At 42.1% G+C, this 20,582-nt stretch overlaps 1 protein-coding gene across 1 annotated transcript in view; it reads left to right on the forward strand.

Annotated features, from left to right (window-relative positions):
• The window catches only part of ttc27 (tetratricopeptide repeat domain 27), a 168,082-nt gene that overhangs the window by 19,120 nt on the left and 128,380 nt on the right, over positions 1-20,582 (forward strand). The window contains exons 2-7 of the mRNA XM_079689264.1: positions 1,361-1,544; positions 4,097-4,220; positions 10,856-10,996; positions 14,212-14,314; positions 19,927-20,085; positions 20,228-20,358. Of these exons, the coding sequence (XP_079545390.1) occupies positions 1,361-1,544; positions 4,097-4,220; positions 10,856-10,996; positions 14,212-14,314; positions 19,927-20,085; positions 20,228-20,358 (842 nt within the window). The remainder of the gene's footprint in view (positions 1-1,360; positions 1,545-4,096; positions 4,221-10,855; positions 10,997-14,211; positions 14,315-19,926; positions 20,086-20,227; positions 20,359-20,582) is intronic.

The raw sequence follows: 20,582 nt of genomic DNA on the forward strand, positions 1-20,582 counted from the left end.
GATCCAATGCTGCACAACTGAACTGATCCAATGCTGCTGTGAAAGAAAGAAGCTATATTCATGTTGGATAGAATATCCAATTTAAATAAAAAAATAACCTTAAGGGACAACTTGAATGCTTTTTGTCTTTTTTTTTCTCTTAATGCATTGCATAAAGATCGGATCGAAAAATCGGTATCGGCAAATTGTCAAAATCAAATGATCGGAATCGGATCGGGAGCAAAAAAAGGTGATCGGGACATCCGTACAGCTAAGCAGTTATATACAGTGTATATATAGCTAGCATGGAATGTTTTTTACTTTGTATGTCGGGAGCGGGAGATTCATGTGATTGGTTGTTGGTCGCGTTGCTCGCGTTGACTCCCCAAGCTTCAGACACGCCAAGCGTCAATGCACGCTGCTGTGTAGACGCTCCGTTAGATTCACCATACTAATACATTTCTAATGTTAAATAAATGAAAACCGTTCACAGTTAAGAATTAGATATGAATTATTAATGCTGTAAATTACCTTTAATATGTCTAACTATATTTAAAATGTGTTACCTTTTTATAGAAGTGATTATATTTGTATGCCAATATTTTCCTTTGGTAAAGTTTCGTTTTGCACTTTTATTTTGGTAGTAATAAGATCGGGACTCTTATTTTGGACAACGGAGCAGAATGTACATATATATATTTCGCCTCCCAAGACACATTTCCTCTTTGCTTTTCGTTCGGGTTCACCTTGCGCTTTATCAGTTGAATCACTTTGAACATTCGTTTGAGATGTTGACAGGTTGGCCGAACTTTTTACCCCACAGTCAAACAACTTAATTTGCTTCGCCATTTTTTTGTAAAACAAACACACGGCGCACCACGCACGCGAGCAAACGTGCATCGCTTTCTTGCTCCGTAATCACACCAATGCACGTGCAACTTAAGTATCAGGTTCCGACTGGTCACAACAATAATTAAATATCACTCTTAATACAACAAATAATGAACATTTATCTCTTTTGTGGAACAAATGTAGCTGTTTGCTGTCCTTATTTCTTCATGTTAAAAAGTGGTTGTCACTGATGGCAACCAAAGGCCAAGAAGTGGTTGACATTTTTCTGAATGGTTGCTAATGGGAACCTGGCAACCGTTACTGTCGAGCCCTGGTGTATCTTTCTAGAGGCCAACAGGCACAAGGATCTGTTTATTTGGGTTCTGCATTTTTCAAAAGGTTTTAAATGCATTCAATCGTAGTGCATAAGATTTCTTGCAAGAATTCATATTTTTCCGATATCTCATAATTGCATCGTTTTCATGTGAACTTAATTTGAACTAAATAGTAAGAATGTCCTGAATTTGAACTCTAATCTTTGTTCTTCCAGAGGCGGGCCCTCTGCTGAAGTCCCTGATGGAGGGGGACTTGGAGGCTGTCCTGCTGAGACCCCAGGTGTTGGACCTACTGAGGGGAGATGGCAGCTGCAGTGAGGGGGAGGACATCGAGGCCTACCTGGAGAAACAGGTGCTGCAGTACCTCACCTGTGGTACAAACAATGAACACACCAACAGGTACAACTTTATTTTTAAATTCCATTTAACCTCTTCTACACCGCCCCCCCGATACCGGGGGGAAAAAACGCGTCATCTGCAGGAAACAGCGTCTGAGGGCATCTTAATATTCAATAAACTATGAATGTTTTATTTCAATGTAACGGGAAGAAACTCAGCTAACTGATTATTACTTTTTGCACACAATCAGATTAAACAAAAAAATGTGCACATTAGTCATTCGGGACAAAAATGTCCACTTCCAAAAACTGCTCTAAAATGACAACAAATTCATATATTTTTTTTACTTTTTGGGGTTAAATCTTTCAATCAACTTCAGTCCTGATCAAAAATACCAAATGTTAAATTATGTTCAGGAATTTAACCCTTAAACTGCCAGTTTGAAAACATGAATTCACATTTTCTATGAAAAACATGCACAAAAAGGCAGTTATTTTCCATATAATAAATGTTTGGGGGGGGGGTCTTTTTTTAAATGTATTTATTATTATTTATTTTTTATATCAAAGTCTTGGATATGTCAAAGATTAGCAACAACATTTATTTTGGTGGATTATTAGTTTTTGCACAAACGGATTAAACAAAAAAACTCACACATTAGCCATTCGTGTCCCATCCACTCCCATTATAACCACATCTTTTGATCTCTCCGCCATACCGGTATATAATCATGCATTTTGTAATATCAGGGTTTTATATTGGAGGAAAATAGTTCAATTTGTTCTTTTTACTGTATATCACCAGATGTGACATTTTACCATTGAATTACATGCTTGTCATTTCTTGGTTTCTTTGCCTGTTGTATAATCAGTGTGAGAAAAAGTATTTAGAGAGTACTTGTCCATGGACAAGTGAGTTTGGCAATTTACTTGTCCGAATACATTTTCCACTTGTCCAGAATGGACACAAATTGGGGCCACTGAAATCTTCTTCTTCGCCATCGTATTTTACATTTTCCACCGCTAACGTAAGTGAGCGGTAAGATTTTACTGCATCACACATAAGGTTGGGTATCGTTTGGATTTTAACGATTCCGGTTCTGCTTTTCGATTCCAGTTATTTTCGGTTCTCGATTCCGGTTCTTTGAGAGGGTAAAAATAAGTCCCATGACAAACTGGGAGAAAAATATATTTATGAAAACATTAAGTCAAATCTGTATTCCTATTTACAAATCACTTCATACTGTTTAATTTCTTACGGTTATTGAATACAATTATTTAATTATTAGTGGTGCAGTTTGAGAATGTACAATTGGCCCAGTCTCCTCTGATGTTACACTGCAACCTGCCTGTGAGACACAGTCCAACCACACAGTCTGTGTGTTCAACACATGTCCTGCAACACACATGCTGCAACCTGCCTGTGAGACAGATTCCAACCACACATGTCCAACACATAGGCCTAATAATAATAATAATACATTATATTTATAGCCTATAGGCCTAGCGCTTTTCTAAAACTCAAAGACGCGTACACATGTCCTACAATACACATGCTGCAGCTGCCCAGCTGCTCACTGTTTGTAAAAGTAAATAAATAGTATTTTCATTTCAATAATGTACTTTCTATACCCTGCTTCATAAACAATACTGACATCCCTGTGCTCCTCCGAGTCTGGGGGTCCGGGGATGTGAGTACAGCGCGAGGACACAGGGAGGCTGCTTCACTTCATAAAGGAAATGGCGGTCAATATTAACAAGACAGGAGCTAAAACGCTTAATAACCTTCATTACGTGTTAGAGAAAGAACATAAGAAAGTTTGACAAAGATGGGGCTGTTAAACGGGCAGCGGATCCGCTGTGTGTAGAAAGAGAGAGACGCTGAGCTGCACCATGCAGCTGATACGGAGCATAGAGAGAGAGAGAGCTGCGGTCCGCGGGGCTTGGCCTCGCCTCCTATCCTCACAACTCTTATCAATCCCGGGACCGGACAATTGTTATTTCTTATTCCTACTCGGAACCGAGTTTTGCTTCCCAACCCTTCCACTGTGCTACACTTCCCGCCCCGCCCCCGGCTAACTGTACAGAAAGCGGCGAGATGCATTTCCTTAGGAATCGACAAGCAGAACCGAAACTAACATTTCTAAACAAACAATGGCAGACACGTACAATTTGCAAATGAGTTCAGAATTTTGTAAACTGAATTTATCAATAATTTGTCAATAAATGAGGGCGAAAAATATCACTTGTCCGCCGGACAAGTCAATTGAAAGATCTTCTTGTCTGATATTGTACATCACACGTCCCGGACGGTGGGACGTGTACTTTTTCGCACACTGATAATGGGGCCCTGCCAGTAATTGGAATACATGTATGCAACTAATATGATGTAGGTGTGTTGGTATGGATGTGGAAGAGTGGTATCAGCTGATAAATGTGTGTGTTTGTGTGTGTCTGGATGTACAGTGTGTGTGTACAGAGACAACAATATACAGTAGATTTTGTTTACAGCAAGTCGCAGTTTTCGCCTCATATCTCTTTCTTTCTCTCTCACTTCCTCATTCCCAAACTCATACACACTCATACATATCGTATGTGTGTTCTCTGTTGCAGGCAGCTGGCGCTGATGGCCCTGGCAGTGTCCTGCCTCCACCTGTTTGCTCAGAGTAACTGGACCGGTCCTCCTGTCTCCATCTGTATCTCTGACCTGCTGCCACTGGCCCTGCTCTCCTCTGAGGTATGAGGCTGTCTCATCTCTCTCCTCTGTTTGTATCTGTCTCTGATTTGATATCTTCGCGTCAAACTAACTCTTAAGTAGGGGTGGGTATCGTTTGAAATCTATCGATTCCCCGTTTCGATTCCAAAATTGTAAAACAAAGGTCAAACGTTTAGATAACAAAAATATCTTTATTCTTTTAAGCTTTAACTGACATTTTTACAAATAAAAAAATATACATGCAATACAAATGTAGGCTATTGCACAATAGCTGTGCTTTATTTTAACTGAGCTATGCCTGTGGCAAGCTATTAACAGGCATTACACTGTGCCTTGTCTTTTTCTTTTTTAGTGTAGTGGAGCCTCACATTAGAATGTTTACCGCGATCCATCTTTGGTGTTATGAAGTGACTGAGCTCGTGAACTGTCTACGGGAGGGCGGGGGGAGCCTCGCTGCGGCAACTGGACTCTTGACAAAATGATGAAAGGAGATTAGGAGAAAACTTAACTGTGATTGATTGGTTAACGAAGAATACAAATATTGCGAAACGGAAGAAAGAAGTAAACTATATACAATAGATAAATAGAATAAGATGAGCGTAAGACAGAATGTAAAATGAAATACTGTACAGTAGAATAAAATACTGCTTATTGTAACAATAAATATGTGTACATTGTGTATATTAGGCGCTTTCACACCGGAGTACTTTTCCCCGTACTTTTCCCTTTTAGTTCCGATAGTTCCTTTTGCGTTCACACCAAAAAGAGAACTTAGTTCATGAGAACTTTCCCCCCTTTTCAGTCCCTGCTAGAGAGGTGGTACTTTCCTGTGGAGAAAAAAGTACTAATTTCTGATTGGCTCCGCGAATTGCAAACCACGCCCCGTAAAACAAAAAAAAGTTTTGTGGCATTAGCATTACCCCCGCGCACCAACGCAGAGAGACTAAATTATGGCAACACAAAAAAAAACATTGGAGCGGTGGATTGATGAAGAGGTGTCGCCGTTCTGGGAGTCCCAGCAGCTTCTACTGAAGCCAGTCCCCAACTCCGGGGACTTCGGGCCGGGGACTTCAGGTGGCAGTATACGCCGTGAAGTTGTTTGCGGCCTGCCAGTAAACCCAAAGCAGAAGATGTGACGTCAGCGGCTTCATTTGCGTAATCTTCCCTCAGGGACTTATTCCGGTGTGAACGCGATCTGCTCTTTACAGGGTTCGTACGGCTGCTTGAAATCCTTGAAAATGCTTGAAATTTGACGTGGTGTTTTCAAGGTTGGGAAAGTGCTTGAATTTTGGGAATGGTGCTTGAATTTGGGATAAAGTGCTTGAAAATGTAAATGCTTTACTTCGCTTTTTAGATTAAAAGAAAATAAAGAAGTCGGAGGGAGCTTAATTGCTTCGCTTTTACATAAAACAGCTCCGCTCCGGCCTTCCCGCGCTCTGCGCGTGACCTGCAAGTGTTTTTGTAAGGTGTGTGACCTGGGCATTCCGATGAGTGATAGATGACAGTATGCGAGGATGTTGCAGTTTCAACGAGCATTGGCTACCAGAAGAGAAATACAATCCATGGCTAAGACGAGGGTCAAGCCCACGAGTAGCCTCCTGCAAAGTTTGCAAAAAATAACGATGGGAGAGTCGGCGCTGACGAGCCACATGAAAGGTACGCCGTAGTAGAACATTTTAGATTAGGCTAACGTTGCATGTTACGTTTGTTTAAGCTAACGTTAGCAAGCTGAATAGCGAACTCGATGAGGGATAATAATTGCAGGGGAAAATCATTTCAGAGGAGCGTACATGTGCGTTACAGTCGCCATTCTGTGGTGTTCAGAGGATGAAGCACTCACATGTAATTCAACCCAGTAATTATCACGGCATTTCGTGTTATAGTCACGAGATATAATCTATTGATTCGACACAGAACGATTTTAAAAGCAATGTATTTCTACTGGAAGTATGTTTCGTGCCTAAACCAAATGTGACGTGCTCTATCGAAATCTGTCACATTGACCCGAAGACACATTTTCGTTTGTATTACTGGCCTGGAGGAAGCTCGCGAGTGTGTGTGTGTTTGTGTATTTTTGCGTTTGTGTGTATTGTGTTCATGTACCGAGGAAACACTCACAAGAAACACCGGCTGTTGTTACTAGGGATGCACCGAATATTCGGCCGCCGAAAATTATCGGCCGAAAATGGTTAAAAAGGCCCTTTCGGCTTTCGAATGAAATATCACCGAATGTCAGAGAACAGGGTTACGTTGGTAAGCTAATGTGTTGTTGTGATGATGTAATAAAAACGCGGCGACAAGCACGGCGCGCGACCATGCTCGCGGCTGGCTCACAGCCAACATGTCTGCCGCTTGGAGATATTTAAAAATATCAGAGAAAGAGGCGCGGATTGCGATTTGTAAAACGTGTTCAGCTGACATTTCTCGAGGGGGAGTAACTGCAAAGACTTTCACCACTTCGGGATTACTCCACCACTTGAAATCAAAACACCCGGACAAATATGCGGAGTAAGATCAAATCACAAGAACTGACAGCGAGAGACTGTTCAGCGCTGCCTCTCATGTGCTTGATGAGAAGAGGAACAGACTTATGGCTGATAAAGCAGAGAAGCTACTGTTCATTAAAAGGAACCTCCCACTTTTCCTTAATAAGTAGACAAGGCTGGCTTATCATAAGCTTATCTCGTTCTACATGTCTACTCTATACCCACTTTCCTGAACAATTTTCATTGTGAGTTATAATTCACCATCTCAGGTTATCATTAGGGGGAAATGACAGCAGCACAGTGTTCAATATATTGTACTTTCGGTATCCAAATGATACAATGTTGTTTACATTGCTCATGAGGACAGACCACCTTATTTGCAGATTCTTGAAATTGTAATTTAATTTGTAATTGATTGTGGATTTTGTATCCAGTTTTCACTTTATGTATCTTTATACAATGTTTACTACTTTGCTTATGAGGACAGACGGCCTTATTTAGAGATTCTTGAAATTCAATTGTAATTTCATTTGTAAATAGTTACATTCATGTGGATTTATCCAGTTTGCACATTTGTATGCATGCACTTAGAGGTGCATTTCTTGTTGTTGAAGGCCTGGCTGTTACAGTATTTATTTACACTATTTTGTTGTAGGCCTACTAGCCTAGATGTTTATGCAGTTTTAAAGCACCTTGGCTTTGTTCTGAATGCACTTTGTTGTAGTTATCCTACAGAGAAAAGAAAATACACTTGACTTGGAATTAATGTACTGTATGCATTCAAAAGTGCTGAATAAATGTTTTATGGACCCATAATAGTGATTATTATTTAAGTTAAGTTTTGCCATAATCATTTATTTTTCCATAATCGGGCAGCTGAACAACATTGGTAAAAAATGTATACATTATATATATATTTCTATTAATCATTTTCGGCCTTTCGGCATTCGGTTTTTGGCCAACTGTTTCCTATTTTCGGTATCGGTTTCGGCCAAGAATTTCCCATTCGGTGCACCCCTAGTTGTTACGCTTGCTGTGACGTTAAATTACTCCGTTCTCCGCTTGTAATTATGCCTTTACAAGCTTCAAAGTTGTATTTATCATCTAAATTTGCCGAAACAAGTTTAATATTTTTTTTTGTTCGCATAGGGATGAAACGTATACCAATAGAATCTGTGGACTCTCAGCTTTTCATATGATATACAGGGCTCGACATTATAAATGGCCCGCTGTCCCGGAAGCACTATTTAGACACCCCGGCCAGCATAACGTAATTTAACGTAAAAAAAAAATGGTCCTGTGGTATTGGTATTTTGACAAGCAATTTTGTTAAATTGTTTTGTTTATTAATACTACAACATAGCGTTTCGTGAGGCGGTTGTCGTTGTTGGGAGCGCAGCGCGAGCAGTCTCCTGTGAGCGGGAGCGCGCTCCTTCACTACAGACTGTCGCTATCAATATCTCTCTCTCTCTCTCTCTCTCTCTCTCTCTCTCTCTCTCTCTCTCTCTCTGTTTACTGCCAACCTAAAAGTACCTAAAAAATAGTAATCAATAATGTATTGAAAAGTTATTTGGCTGATTGTTGTATATCGGCTCCGCCAGGTTATATGGGATGCCCAGTCTACGTACAGATGGGTCACTCATTTTGAAATATTAAACTTAGTTTTCTTTTCTTTAATTTTTCCTCCTTATGTAGAATGCTATCACGAAACACACATTTGGTTGTTTATAGCATAAAGATAATCTGATTTAATGTGAGGTAGGGAAATAAGTACGTGTATATAAATATGTTTACAGCTGTAATATGCTTGAAAAGCTTGAAAATGCACCTTGAAAATGCTTGAAAAGTGCTTGAATTTGACTTTGGAAAAGGTGTAGGAACCCTGTCTTTAGTTCCTTGGGGGAACTAAGTTCTGGGAACTAAGTGCGGCAAAGTACTTGGTGTGAAAGCGCCTAATGACACGATATGTTTTTGTACTTTTCGTAGCTGCTCAAAGTAGGGGTCATCTACACCACAAGACACTACAGAGTTATAAAAAATGTCCTCATATGAAATGTATTGGTCCTGATGCAGGGTGTCCGCGGGGTCTTAAAAAGTATTAAAAGTTGATAAATCAATTTAGCGAAAATTAAGGCTATTAAAAAGTATTAAACGGCATTTTCCAAGGTATTAAGAAGGTTCACAGCAACGACAACATGAAACACCCTTTAATTTACTGAAACGACATGTCGGGAAACCCCACAAGGCGGCCCCATGCATAGCGCGCAGTAAAATGCTGCTTATTATTTTAAGTTTCGTTGCCTTGCTCCGCTCTGTGTGTGTGTGGGGTGGGGGGGGGACTAAACGACTACGGTAACGGGTCCCAAGGTGGGTAGACCGGCATACGCAACGCTCTGGGGGTCCAACGGCTCCGTGTGTGCCCTATATCATATAGGGCACACACGGAGCCGTTAATCGTTATCAGAAAATGATCATATAGGCTACATCAGGGGTCGGCAACCCCTGGCACGCATGCCAATGTTGGCACGCGTGCCAGGACCCGTATATTTCCGCACGCCGTGTTCTCAAGATTTTTTTTTTTTAACATTTTCAACATGGTGGATAAATCCTTATATGCTCCCGGTAACACACTGAACGTCAACTTTGCCTCCTTATTACACTCACCCCTACTTTAGTGGGAACAATGAGTCTGCTTCTTTGATGCACAGAGGAATAAACGCAGATCATCCTCTGGCTGCAGCCTTTACCGGTACTTGCTTTTGATCAAAGTCAATGCGGAAAACCTGCACTCACACAGGTAGGTGGAGGTGAAGGGAATGAGCACTTTTACAGCCTTTTTGGCGAGGTGGGGGAACTCTGTCTCCACAGACAGCCACAAGCGGGCAAGTGTCACTTTACTCGTCTTTTTCTCGTTCTTTTGTGTCTCACGCTGCGCCTCCCCTGAAGCTCTCTGGCGCCCCCTGGGGGAGGCGCGCCTCACACTTTGAAAACCGCTGCTGTACACCATCTGATCACCTCAGTGTCGCTGTAAATGATCCTAAATAAAATGCTAGTGCTCAACAGGAAGAGCTAGGACATAAGAATTAAAACAGGAAGTAGGAAAACTGGCGGGTCTATATAAGGTGAGTAGAGGTCCTCCATGGCTGGCAGCTCAATCCTGGTGATGTGCTGTTCAGTTTTCACCACCCTCTACCATACCAGCCATGATGCAGCCGGTCGTACTCGGAACTCTCTCATTCCTTGCCAAAGCGGCACGGTGCAGGAGATCTGCAGTAATGAAGTGTCTCTGGGGTCCTAATTACTGCAGGTTGAGGAGACTGCTTCCTCCAGGCGCTGAAGCTGAATGGCGTGTCTCACAATGCCATTACACCAGGATAGATGGCCGTCTCTTTTATCAAAGTAATTCCTTTGGCATCAATGATTTATCCATGCAGTCACACCAGGAGCCTGTGTTATAACACTGTGTTCCCTACATGCATAATGGCACGGGTGAAAGGGTTAACAAAGATGGCTCATCGTAACATATTCAGCTGAAAATGATTTATAATAAAGCTCAACAATGATGCCGTCTCAAAACATGGACTGTTACGCCGTCCTGACACACAGAAGCTCCCTCCAAAGCTTTGCTTCCTGGTCACACCCCTGTTACATACTGACCTGATTACTGCAACATCATTCTCTGCGGTTACCATGCCTATATCTTCAAAACACTTAAATGTCACAAACTCTGCTGCCCACATGCTTACCCCCACTGAACTGCACCCCCTCCCCCCATTCTGTGACCGCCTCCAGCAAAACACACACCTAGTACCTACCCGTCACCTCAGGTTTGCTGATGCTAACCTGTTGCAGACCATCAGGACTAAGCTCCAGATCTGGGGCGACAGGGCCTTTGCTGCAGACCCCCCCCCACTCCTCCAGGAACCCCCTCGACATTTGAAAGGCAAACATTTCCCAAGTGCCGACATCCCTCAAAAAATACTTAAAAACTCACCCTTTCACTCATGCTTTTGACCTCTAATCCTCCACTCCTCCCTCCCTTTCCTCCTTTTTGTATCAGGACTTAACCCTAACCCTTACTTGCTTGTGAATACTGCAATGCAAAGTGTGAATAATGATCTATTATTAATTATATTATTCAATTTAAATGTGCATATCTTTGACTGGCAGCCACAGGCCCTGGTGGATGCGATCCACTCCAGCCTGCTGATAGACGGGGAGTCTGTGTACAGCTTGGTGGCAAACCCCCTCCTCCTCCTGCTGGCCAGGGTTATTCTCACCAAGTGCTCCTCAGAGATGGACAGCCTCCAGGTAAGATTCTCTTTCTGTCACTACAAACTTCTCCTGATCAGTTATTTTTTAGGAGTTCTAGTCAACTGTTAGCACTTCAGTCCCTAAACATATTAGTCTATTTAATGCTGCTGGTGAAGTGCCCATTGGGATGTGCCTGTGCCCCTGCTTCCTGGTTAAACTGAGTCTATGCATGCGCTTACGGGAGCAGAGCTACAGTCAATGCAGTGCTTAAGTTTCCATGAAAACTGTGTGGCTTCAACAAGGTTACACCCCGTTTGATGTGTATTCCCCAGGTTTGATGAAGGGGAGAGAGATCCCCACTGGAGGGAACATAGGGATTCCAGCATCTCGTTTCTTAATAGGTCGCTGCAGTGTTGTTGAAGCCACTTACTAAACTGCGTTAATTGGCTCTTCCTACCAGTAGTCGCGTTAGCTGAATATTTTCCATCTATGATGACAGAAAAATCTGAAAGCAGTACGCAATTTTGACAGATTAGAACAAACTCGGAACAGCGCCAAAGTTTCCCTGCAGCGAGGCTCCGGCACAAACGGCTAACGAGCGTGCGCTCCCCCCCCCATTGACAGTTCACGAGCATGCTCTACCTCACACCCACCCCCCCGTCGCTCAATGACTTGTGTACAGACCCGAGGAGTAATAATGGATTATGACGGAAATGTTACGATCCTGTCCTTCAATGAAAAAGTCTAACGACCCCCCCCCCCTCTCCTGTACCCAACTCTGTTCATCTATATTCCAGCAGTGTCTGGCAGCCGCTCATAGCCCAGTGCACAACAGTAAATAAGGAGGGAGAAAGAGAATTAGTTCCAGGAGACGGTGTGCTTGTGAATGCTGACATGATGAAGATATGTGTGAATGGCTTGGAGTGTGTTTGTGTGTGTGTGCTGGGGCATATTTTTCAGTGGGAAAGACAATTAAACCTTCATGTAACCATGCAACAGCGGATGGGGTCATTTTGCATTGGAAATGAGGCCTGAGAGATCCTCTCTGACACACAGATCAGATATTTACATGGTTCACTTCCACTGTCCCAGAGCTGAGCGGGAACAGGAGGAGGGTCCAGGGGGTGAGGTGGGAGGGCGGGGGTTTGGTGTGAGAGAGAATATAGCACTTACATGGCTGCAAGACATTGAGTTATTATCTCCCTGCCGCTTTGTGTTCTGGTCAGACCAAAAAGCAGCAGGGTGTTTTTAATGTGTGGTCAGCACTGAGTCACAGCACACAGCTAGCTCTCTGGTAGTTTGTGACATAAAGGCCTCGAGCAGCATGTGATGAGTGTACTTAATAACCTAATCATGTACTTTCAGAGCTAAAGTTGTATTGGAATATTGAAATCATAAGAAAAATAACACAATTCCATTTTATGATATACAACATTTTCTATAAATGCCATATATAATGTAATGTTAAAAAGGAGCTCTCTTACAAAATATCTGTCTTGTTGGTTCAAAGCTGTTTAATCGTCTGACAGCTCAGGTTTGTTTTACCAGTCAGGTTTTTGATCTCAGCTACTACATCGGGGAGCACAACTGAACAGAATCATAACTGATGGAATGACTTGTGGATTATCAAGATGGGAATTTCACAAATGGGATTTGTACCAGAATACATTTCCCAACATTTCCACCACACCTTTATAATATTAGATAAATACAAATCATAAGCTCTGAGTTGTTGTGTTACTAGCCATGCTTTTTTTGCATTACCGTAATTTTCGGACTATAAGCCGCGCCTTTTTTCCCATTTTTCGACGCTGCGGCTTATATAACGGTGCGGCTAATCAATGGATTTTTACAGCTAACGGCCACTAGGGGACCTCCTAAATCTATGGATTTTACAGGTTACAGTCCACCACCTTTAACTCTATGGACTCTACGGCCGGTCCGCGCCCCCCACCTTTAAGCGGCGGGCTCCAGCAGGAAAAGCTGGTGGCCGGAAAAGAGTGAGACAGGTAGCGCGCAAAAGTAAAAGTGGAACCGAGAGTGGTACGAGAGACAGAACGAGAGCAAGACAGACAGACAGACAGACATTACGAGAGCGAGACAGTTTGTCCCCGTACCACTGGTTGAAAACCACTGCTGTAGATCACTGCCGGTACGTACGCTGGGAGCGCACCGTTTAAGTTTGAAAGTTGAAAAGTTTGTGTGTCTGAAACGCTATGTGATACAGTACAGTTTACACGGCACAGTACATATTCTGTAGCTACTATTGCACTAAAGGGTAACACTTGAATACGTTATGCAAATATGCAACTTGTTTGTGGAAATGTTAATAAATGGGAGCTTCCTCAAACAGCCATCTCTTTCCCGACAATCCCCTCTGTGCACGAACCCTTACATATGGTAATTAAACATTAAAACACCTGCGGCTTATAGTCCAGTGCGGTTTATATATGTACACATCATTCAATTTAGCTGCTGCGGCTTATATTCAGGTGCGCCTTATAGTCCGAAAATTACGGTAATTAATATGCCATTTAATTTGTGAATTGAGGATTTGTCGTTTAAGCCCCGGCCACACGAGGACGATAACGCAAACGAACCGCAATCGTTATCAAAATAGTCTTCCGTCCACACGCAACAGGCACCAGAAACGTGTCCGTTCACACGAGACCGCTCGAAAGCGCTGGAGACGTTGTAGTACATATGCCAGGCCTGTAAGTGGAGCTGTAGTCCTGCCACAAAAGCAGCAAAGAAGACTTCCCGCGCATGGTTGCCATGGTTGTCCTTCTGTTTATTCTCCGCTGTGGACGCTCTGGCTCTTTTTCTCCCTCCCCGAGGCAAGCGTTTGCTCCTGCTGCTGTAATTCTCTCCGGTAGTCTACCAGCAGATGAAAAACACCCACCTCTCAGCCTCTTCCAAGGAACGAGGGGACCGTGCAGCAGTGTTTCAGTTAGAATCTTTTTCGCCGATCAACATGTCCGTTAAAGTTTAAATCTTCCGGACAAAATTAGAAAACAAATGAATAACGACTCTATATAATAATATAAGAATAAAAAACGGAGCCTCTCTTTTCCTCCCCCTCTTCTGAGAGCCCAGCAGCTGTTCTCTGAGCAGGAGAGGTGGGGAGAGGCGGGGCTATTGCTTCAACGTTATCAGGAAATGAACCGTCTGTCTGATAATGAACTGTAGCAGATATGACCGTTATCGTCTTCGTGTGGCCGGGGCTTAAATCTAACATGTTACACATTTGTGTTATTTCATATTTATTTCAGATGCTGCCCTGGTGGACCCTGCGCTACATCCGCCTGCACCAGCAGATCCTGGAGGCCTGCTCTTCTCAGCTGCTGGACCTGGCCCAGAGCAGCATGGACAGAGGTCTGTAAACACTGTGGTGGACATCCCTGTGCTACAGCTGTAACAGCACATGGGGGGGGTGGTTGGTTAATAGTCAGTTTCTTGGGCACGTTTGAGACAGTGGACAAATCCCAAATGCACAGGGATCTGTTTTCTTTTCCGTAATGTAAAAGACACAGTTGTGCAAGTGTCAAAGACTGAAAAAAAGATTCAACACTTTTGCTCTACGGTATTGAACATTTCATTGATATGTTATCCACACATTTTAAACTATCTCATGGTAGAATTAAAGTATTATTACTGCTTTATGCAAACAAATATGTTGGCGCCATTTCTGCCCAGTCTGTATTAGACTGTAATCTGTGTGGGTTAAAAGTCAATACGGGTAGAACCTTATTACCGGGTGAACCTTTGTTATTTTGCTAGAGCCCCCTTTGTTTGAACTCATTTTATATGAAAGCATTATTTCTAGGGATGCACCGAATATTCGGCCACCGAAAATTATCGGCCAAAAATTGTTAAAAAGGCCCTTTCGGCCGAAAGGGTTTTAGCACCGAAAACATATCACAGAATGTCAGAGAACAGGGTTACGTTGATCCTACTCCGCATATTTGTCCGGGTGTTTTGATTTCAAGTGGTGGAGTAATCCCGAAGTGGTGAAAGTCTTTGCAGTTACACCCCCTCGAGAAATGTCAGCTGAACACGTTTTACAAATCGCAATCCGCGCCTCTTTCTCTGATATTTTGAAATATCTCCAAGCGGCAGACATGTTGGCTGTGAGCCAGCATGGTCGCGCGCCGTGCTTGTCGCCGGGTTTTGATTACGTCATCACAACAACACGTTAGGTTACCAAACTTATAGGTGCATTTGTTGTTGTTGAAGGCCTGGCTGTTAGTCTTTATTTACACTATTTTGTTGTAGGCCTACTGGCCTAGATGTTTATGCAGTTTTAAAGCACCTTGGCTCTTTTCTGAATGCACTTTGTTGTAGTTATCCTACAGAGAAAAGAAAATGCACTTGACTTGGAATTAATGTACTGTATGCATTCAAAAGTGCTGAATAAATGTTTTATGGACCCATAATAGTGATTATTATTTAAGTTAAGTTTTGCCATAATCATGTCTTTTTCCATAATCAGGTAGCTGAACAACATTGGTAAAACATTTATACATTATATATATATATACACATATATACATATGTATTTCTATTAATCATTTTCGGCCTTTCGGCATTCGGTTTTCGGCCAACTGTTTCCTATTTTCGTTTTCGGTTTCGGCCAAGAATTTCCTATTCGGTGCACCCCTAATTATTTCACACAAAGCTGATGTTGGTCCAAATGCTGTCTTAGTTTGATACCAGTTTGTATTTGTGACGCACACATGTGTGGTAGTTACAGGTTTACCATCAAAGGGGTTCAAATTTGGTGTAATATATTGTTGAATTGTTTCATTCATCATTAGTTACTTTATTAGGCTCATTTCAGCACCGGGCAGTGTGCACAAACTAAGTCAACCATGACAAGCGTCTCTTTACGTTGGAAGTCTTTTCTATATGCTGACAGTAGATTGGGCTCCCTGTGATGCTAACTGTGGAATTGGGACAAAAGGCACTGACATTTGTTTGGAGGCTTTTTTATTTTTATCAGAACAATAGTGTTTGATTAATTGGTTCAGATATTATTTTGTGCATCAGATTGTGAATTTTAAGCTGGTTTCCGTTTTATTGTTGGAGCCAATCAGCAGGGCTTTTATCAGAGGACATTTGACATATTAAATTAATTACTGAAGACCTTTTTTTCCTTTGGAACTTGATTCAAATCGAAGGGTGTGTTTGTTGCAGCCTGTGTGTGATGGTTAAACAGTGAATGGTGAGCAGAATGTGCAGGCTGCAAAACAGCCCAATTCATATTCCTGAGGAGCAGTCGGTTTAACAATCCTTTTATATTTCACTTGAAGAGAGGGTTGGGATGTTGTGAAGAGCATGCAGATTTTCCCGCTCTACACATCGAGCAGCGGCTGCCATGAGGTTTCATATCACCATTATTGGGACCAAGCATGTTCTCAAAATCTTGAAAAAGTACTCATACACAGTTACGTTATTGTTATGATTCTCTCATTTAATGAGCATGTTAACATTCTCACACACACACACTTTCTATTTCGCATTTGAGTTATTGCAATATATCACATTTCAAAGTTTAGGTTCTTAAAACACAAAATGTAAACTTCATCAGTCCAAAAAAACTAAAAACATTCCAATTATGTGTTTATAAAAATTGCTCAGGAAAGCTTTACATTTCCCAAATCCAGGACAATATTTAACATGATTGGTCCAGTTTTTACATTGTGGGGTTTGTTTGATTCTGGATCAGGTTAGGTGCTATTTCTTTCAAACACAGCTAGCATAACAAGACATGGTAAGATGACCTTGGTTTTGAAGAGTTTTAACATTTATTTACTGTAAAAAAAAACAAAAAAACACTCGGGTACTGGGGCTAGGTGCACAGCTTTCCAGACATTTCATTGTAGACCAAAGTGGTCAACCGATTAAGCTTTGCCAAGACCTTGCCTCTAATGGCGCATTTCCACTGCAGCGCTGTTTAAGCGTGCCGTGCCCGTTTTTGGTTGTGTTTCCACTAGGCGTAGTTCCGGCTAAAGGGTACTTTTTCACAGTTTTCTGGCTCTCCAAAATCGAGGTTCTTTCCGGGCCAACAACTGGGCTGAGTATGCTAAACTAGTGAGAGAATCGCTGGCAACTACAACGAAATGAACATATTTGACCGTGATTTAATTGCAATACACGTTTCAAAATGATGCCGAAGTAACAAAATACTGATACCGGTTAGTAAAAACCATGAATTAATGCTTTGACAAGTCTGCAGACAAGACGGCAGGCGAAAAACCTTTTAAAATGCATGTTTTCTGAATGGAGATCGGCTAAGCTAACGCAGTATGCTCTGACCATCCACACTCACAACAACGGCCTACAGACATAAATAAACCAGCGACTGTATTCTCCATGACACAGACAGTCTGTGGTTTGTACATGTTTAACTTTTGTCTAGCTTCTGAACAGATATGAGGAGCTGTGAGCTCTGAGGGCTAACGGCTAACGGCTGATGTTGGTTTTGTGGTTCTCATTGAAGATGACGTTACGGCTCCGCCTACACTGTGCTACTATAGTTACTACCCCAGTTCCTAAACTGTAATGGAAAAGCAGCATAAAGTGAGCCTGGCCTCCCAAGGCCTAACTATACCGTACTACGCCGTGCAAGGCCCTGCAGTGGAAATGGGTCATAAACGTGCTGAAAATGCTGCATACAGAAAAATAAAGAAGGCCTTTACATATTTGTCTTACTCCAGATAAAAGGTAACAGTCTTGCTAAACTACTATGGTACTCAAAAGCCACACTTCTCTTTTCAGAGGTTGAATAATTCTTAGATCTGGTTTTCAGTATGTTTCTCTTCCTTTGTAGCTCAGACAGAAAGACATTTTTTTTCAGTGTGAAATTGTCGCTGCTCAATATGAAACAGTTTTGTTGCATGTAAATCTGCCTCTCTCTTTCTTTCTCTTGCCTGCTCTTGGCGATGCTTCATTAATGTTAAATGGGCATGAAAGTGTATGATTGTTGATCATGAATCCCCTCCTCTCTGCTGGTCTCAGCTCAGGAGGAGCTCTCTGTCTCAACGGTGCCTCAGCAGAACAAATTAATAACCAGATCAGATGGATGGAAAGGAAGGAGCCACACACCAGATGCTGTACCAAGCTTTCATACCTTCCCATCACCTCCACTCTGTTTGTCTTTCTTATTTGTCATCTCAAGGCCTCAGTGCTTCATGGGGGATGGTGAGAAATGTAGCTGTGCTCTGTTGACATGGATGGTGTGTCTATGAATCCATGTTTCCATAATGATTTATTTCGTTGATGCATCTCCTCCTTAGTGTGACAGTCAGGCACCTGACCTCCAGCCAGCTCTGGGTGCTGCCTTCACAGCTACATCACCCAGACATTTGTAATCTTTGCAGTGTTAGCAAATCTCTGCTGAAGACCACAATCTACAGACTCTCACAGGTTGCCGCCTTTACCTATTCAAGGTTCTTTATTGTAAAACTAACATAGCTACATAGTAATTATGTCATTGAAAATCTTAGGTCACAGGCTTCTCCAACAATGCAACACAATAATACAGATAAGCAGACAATATTAAAACAATATTAAAATATATTATATTAAAAGTAATACAAAAAGAAAAATAGTTTTTAAAAAAAGTGAGAAAGTGGAATAGTGCAATGCGAGTCTATATACAAGTTATTGGAATTATATATTAGATAATAGATACATAATTACTAAGTAGCAGATGAATGTTATGGATGTTGTTTCAACAGTTCAGGTGTTTAACAGTCTTCTGGCCTGTGGGATGAAACTGTCTGGTGGTTTTAGTCCGGATGCTGCGGTGCCGCCTGCCAGACGGCAGCAGACTGAACAGTTTGTGGCTGGGGTGATGGGGGGGTCTTTTATAATCCTGAGGGCTTTCTTCCTGAGCCGCTGGGAGTAAAGGTCCTCCTGGTGATGTTCTGTGCAACCAAGTGATAAAAAACAAGACACATTTAATATGCAAGCAGTGAGGAGTCACCAGAGGCTCTTTGACTTGGCTCTCAATTTTCATGATTATTGAACATGGCACGAAATACTTAAATGCCACTTCCTGTGTCCACGCTGATTGTACATTCCTGTAAATTAAGTCTAGAGACCATACCTCAATGTTTGCCAGACCAGGGTACCCTGCTGTTACTAATAGGGGGCACTATACGTTTGATTCAATATGTTATGTGGATTACCCTCTGGGCTGGACCCCCTATGAAATGAAGTTTGGGGCAGATTGGATGATAAATGCTCAATTTACTTTTATTTAATGTTAAAGGAATGTATTTTTGCCACCACGCTTTTTACTGGTTACATTGCCACGCCCTTTGGATCATTCTGACCAAATATTGAAGTCAGTAGGATTACATCTTTAGGAAGAGTTCGCTTAAATACAGAGCCTAGAAAGGGAAGGAAATAGAAAAATAAAATAAAACTAAATTAAAAGTGTTCACCTTTTTGTTGTTTTCAAACCTCAAAAAGCTTTTGGTGACCAATGCATTGCTGACACATTTTCATCAAGTTTGTTTTTCAAAAATCCCAACATTTGCTGTGAGTCAGTACAGACAACAAAATGTCATTAGGCTGTTACTCTTGTTCTCTGTGAAATCTGGAGCAGATTGGACAATGTCCAACCTTTTGGCAAAGGGTAGTCTTTTGCCAGCACATGCGTTCCACGACTTACACAGGCATTTAACAACCATTCATCACAAAGGTCTTCCGATTGTGCTGACCACATTAGAATTTGTAGGGGTAGATTTATAATTACTTTACAGTCTGTATTTTTCAGACATAGACACATCACTCTAACCGTTGACAGTGGCCTTGAACACAGTACTTAAACAGGTCCAATAAAAGCTGACATTGATTCTCACTTCAAACAATCAGAATTATTTATTTTAACTGGGAAGACTAGCTGACCATCCAAACATTGTGAAAAAAAATGAAGTTTAGTATTGATCTGATTGTGAGTCCTCTGTCCTTCCCAGTGGTGAAGAGCCTCTCTCTGTGTCCGGAGCAGAGAAACCTGGCCATCCATTTCCACCTGGAGTGTGTCTACACCAATCTGACCTACTATAACTACCAGAGCGCCAAGGAACACAGCGAGAAGGCCCAGGAGCTCTCGGGGCTGAATATCAACATGACTGGTATGTAGCACAGGGCCATCGGGTGGGGGGGGAATGCATAAGAGCAGGCTGTGTTACCTGGTAACCATCCTCCTGAACCCATTCTGATCAAACCTTAAAGATCCCAATGTGTTAAATGTATCGAATCGTTTCTGGTATCAAGGTGCTCTTGGCAAAAGGACCCAGTTCCAGCAGAAGTATTTGGCTCAGCTCATCCTTGAGGTGAAGAGAAAGCAGGACCAGGCGGAGGATGAGGCCAGTGCCACCCCGACCCCCCAGGCCAGCCTGCCCAAGGTATGAGCTCTTGTCTTCCTTTTTCCTTGATGTTTTTCATACTGTTTGTACCACTTTGAACCTTTCGTCTGCCACCTGGAATGTCCCCTCCCAGCCAGCTGCCTGAAATCTCCCAGACATATCCCAGCCGCTGTATCAATATACAATATATTATTGTGGGGTTAAGCCACCCAGTAGTACGAAATGAAGCTCCTCCTTTACCAGCTACAACATTAAAGTGATAA

Source organism: Notothenia rossii (assembly GCF_949606895.1).
Source record: "Notothenia rossii genome assembly, chromosome: 6".
Classification (NCBI taxonomy): Eukaryota; Metazoa; Chordata; class Actinopteri; order Perciformes; family Nototheniidae; genus Notothenia; species Notothenia rossii.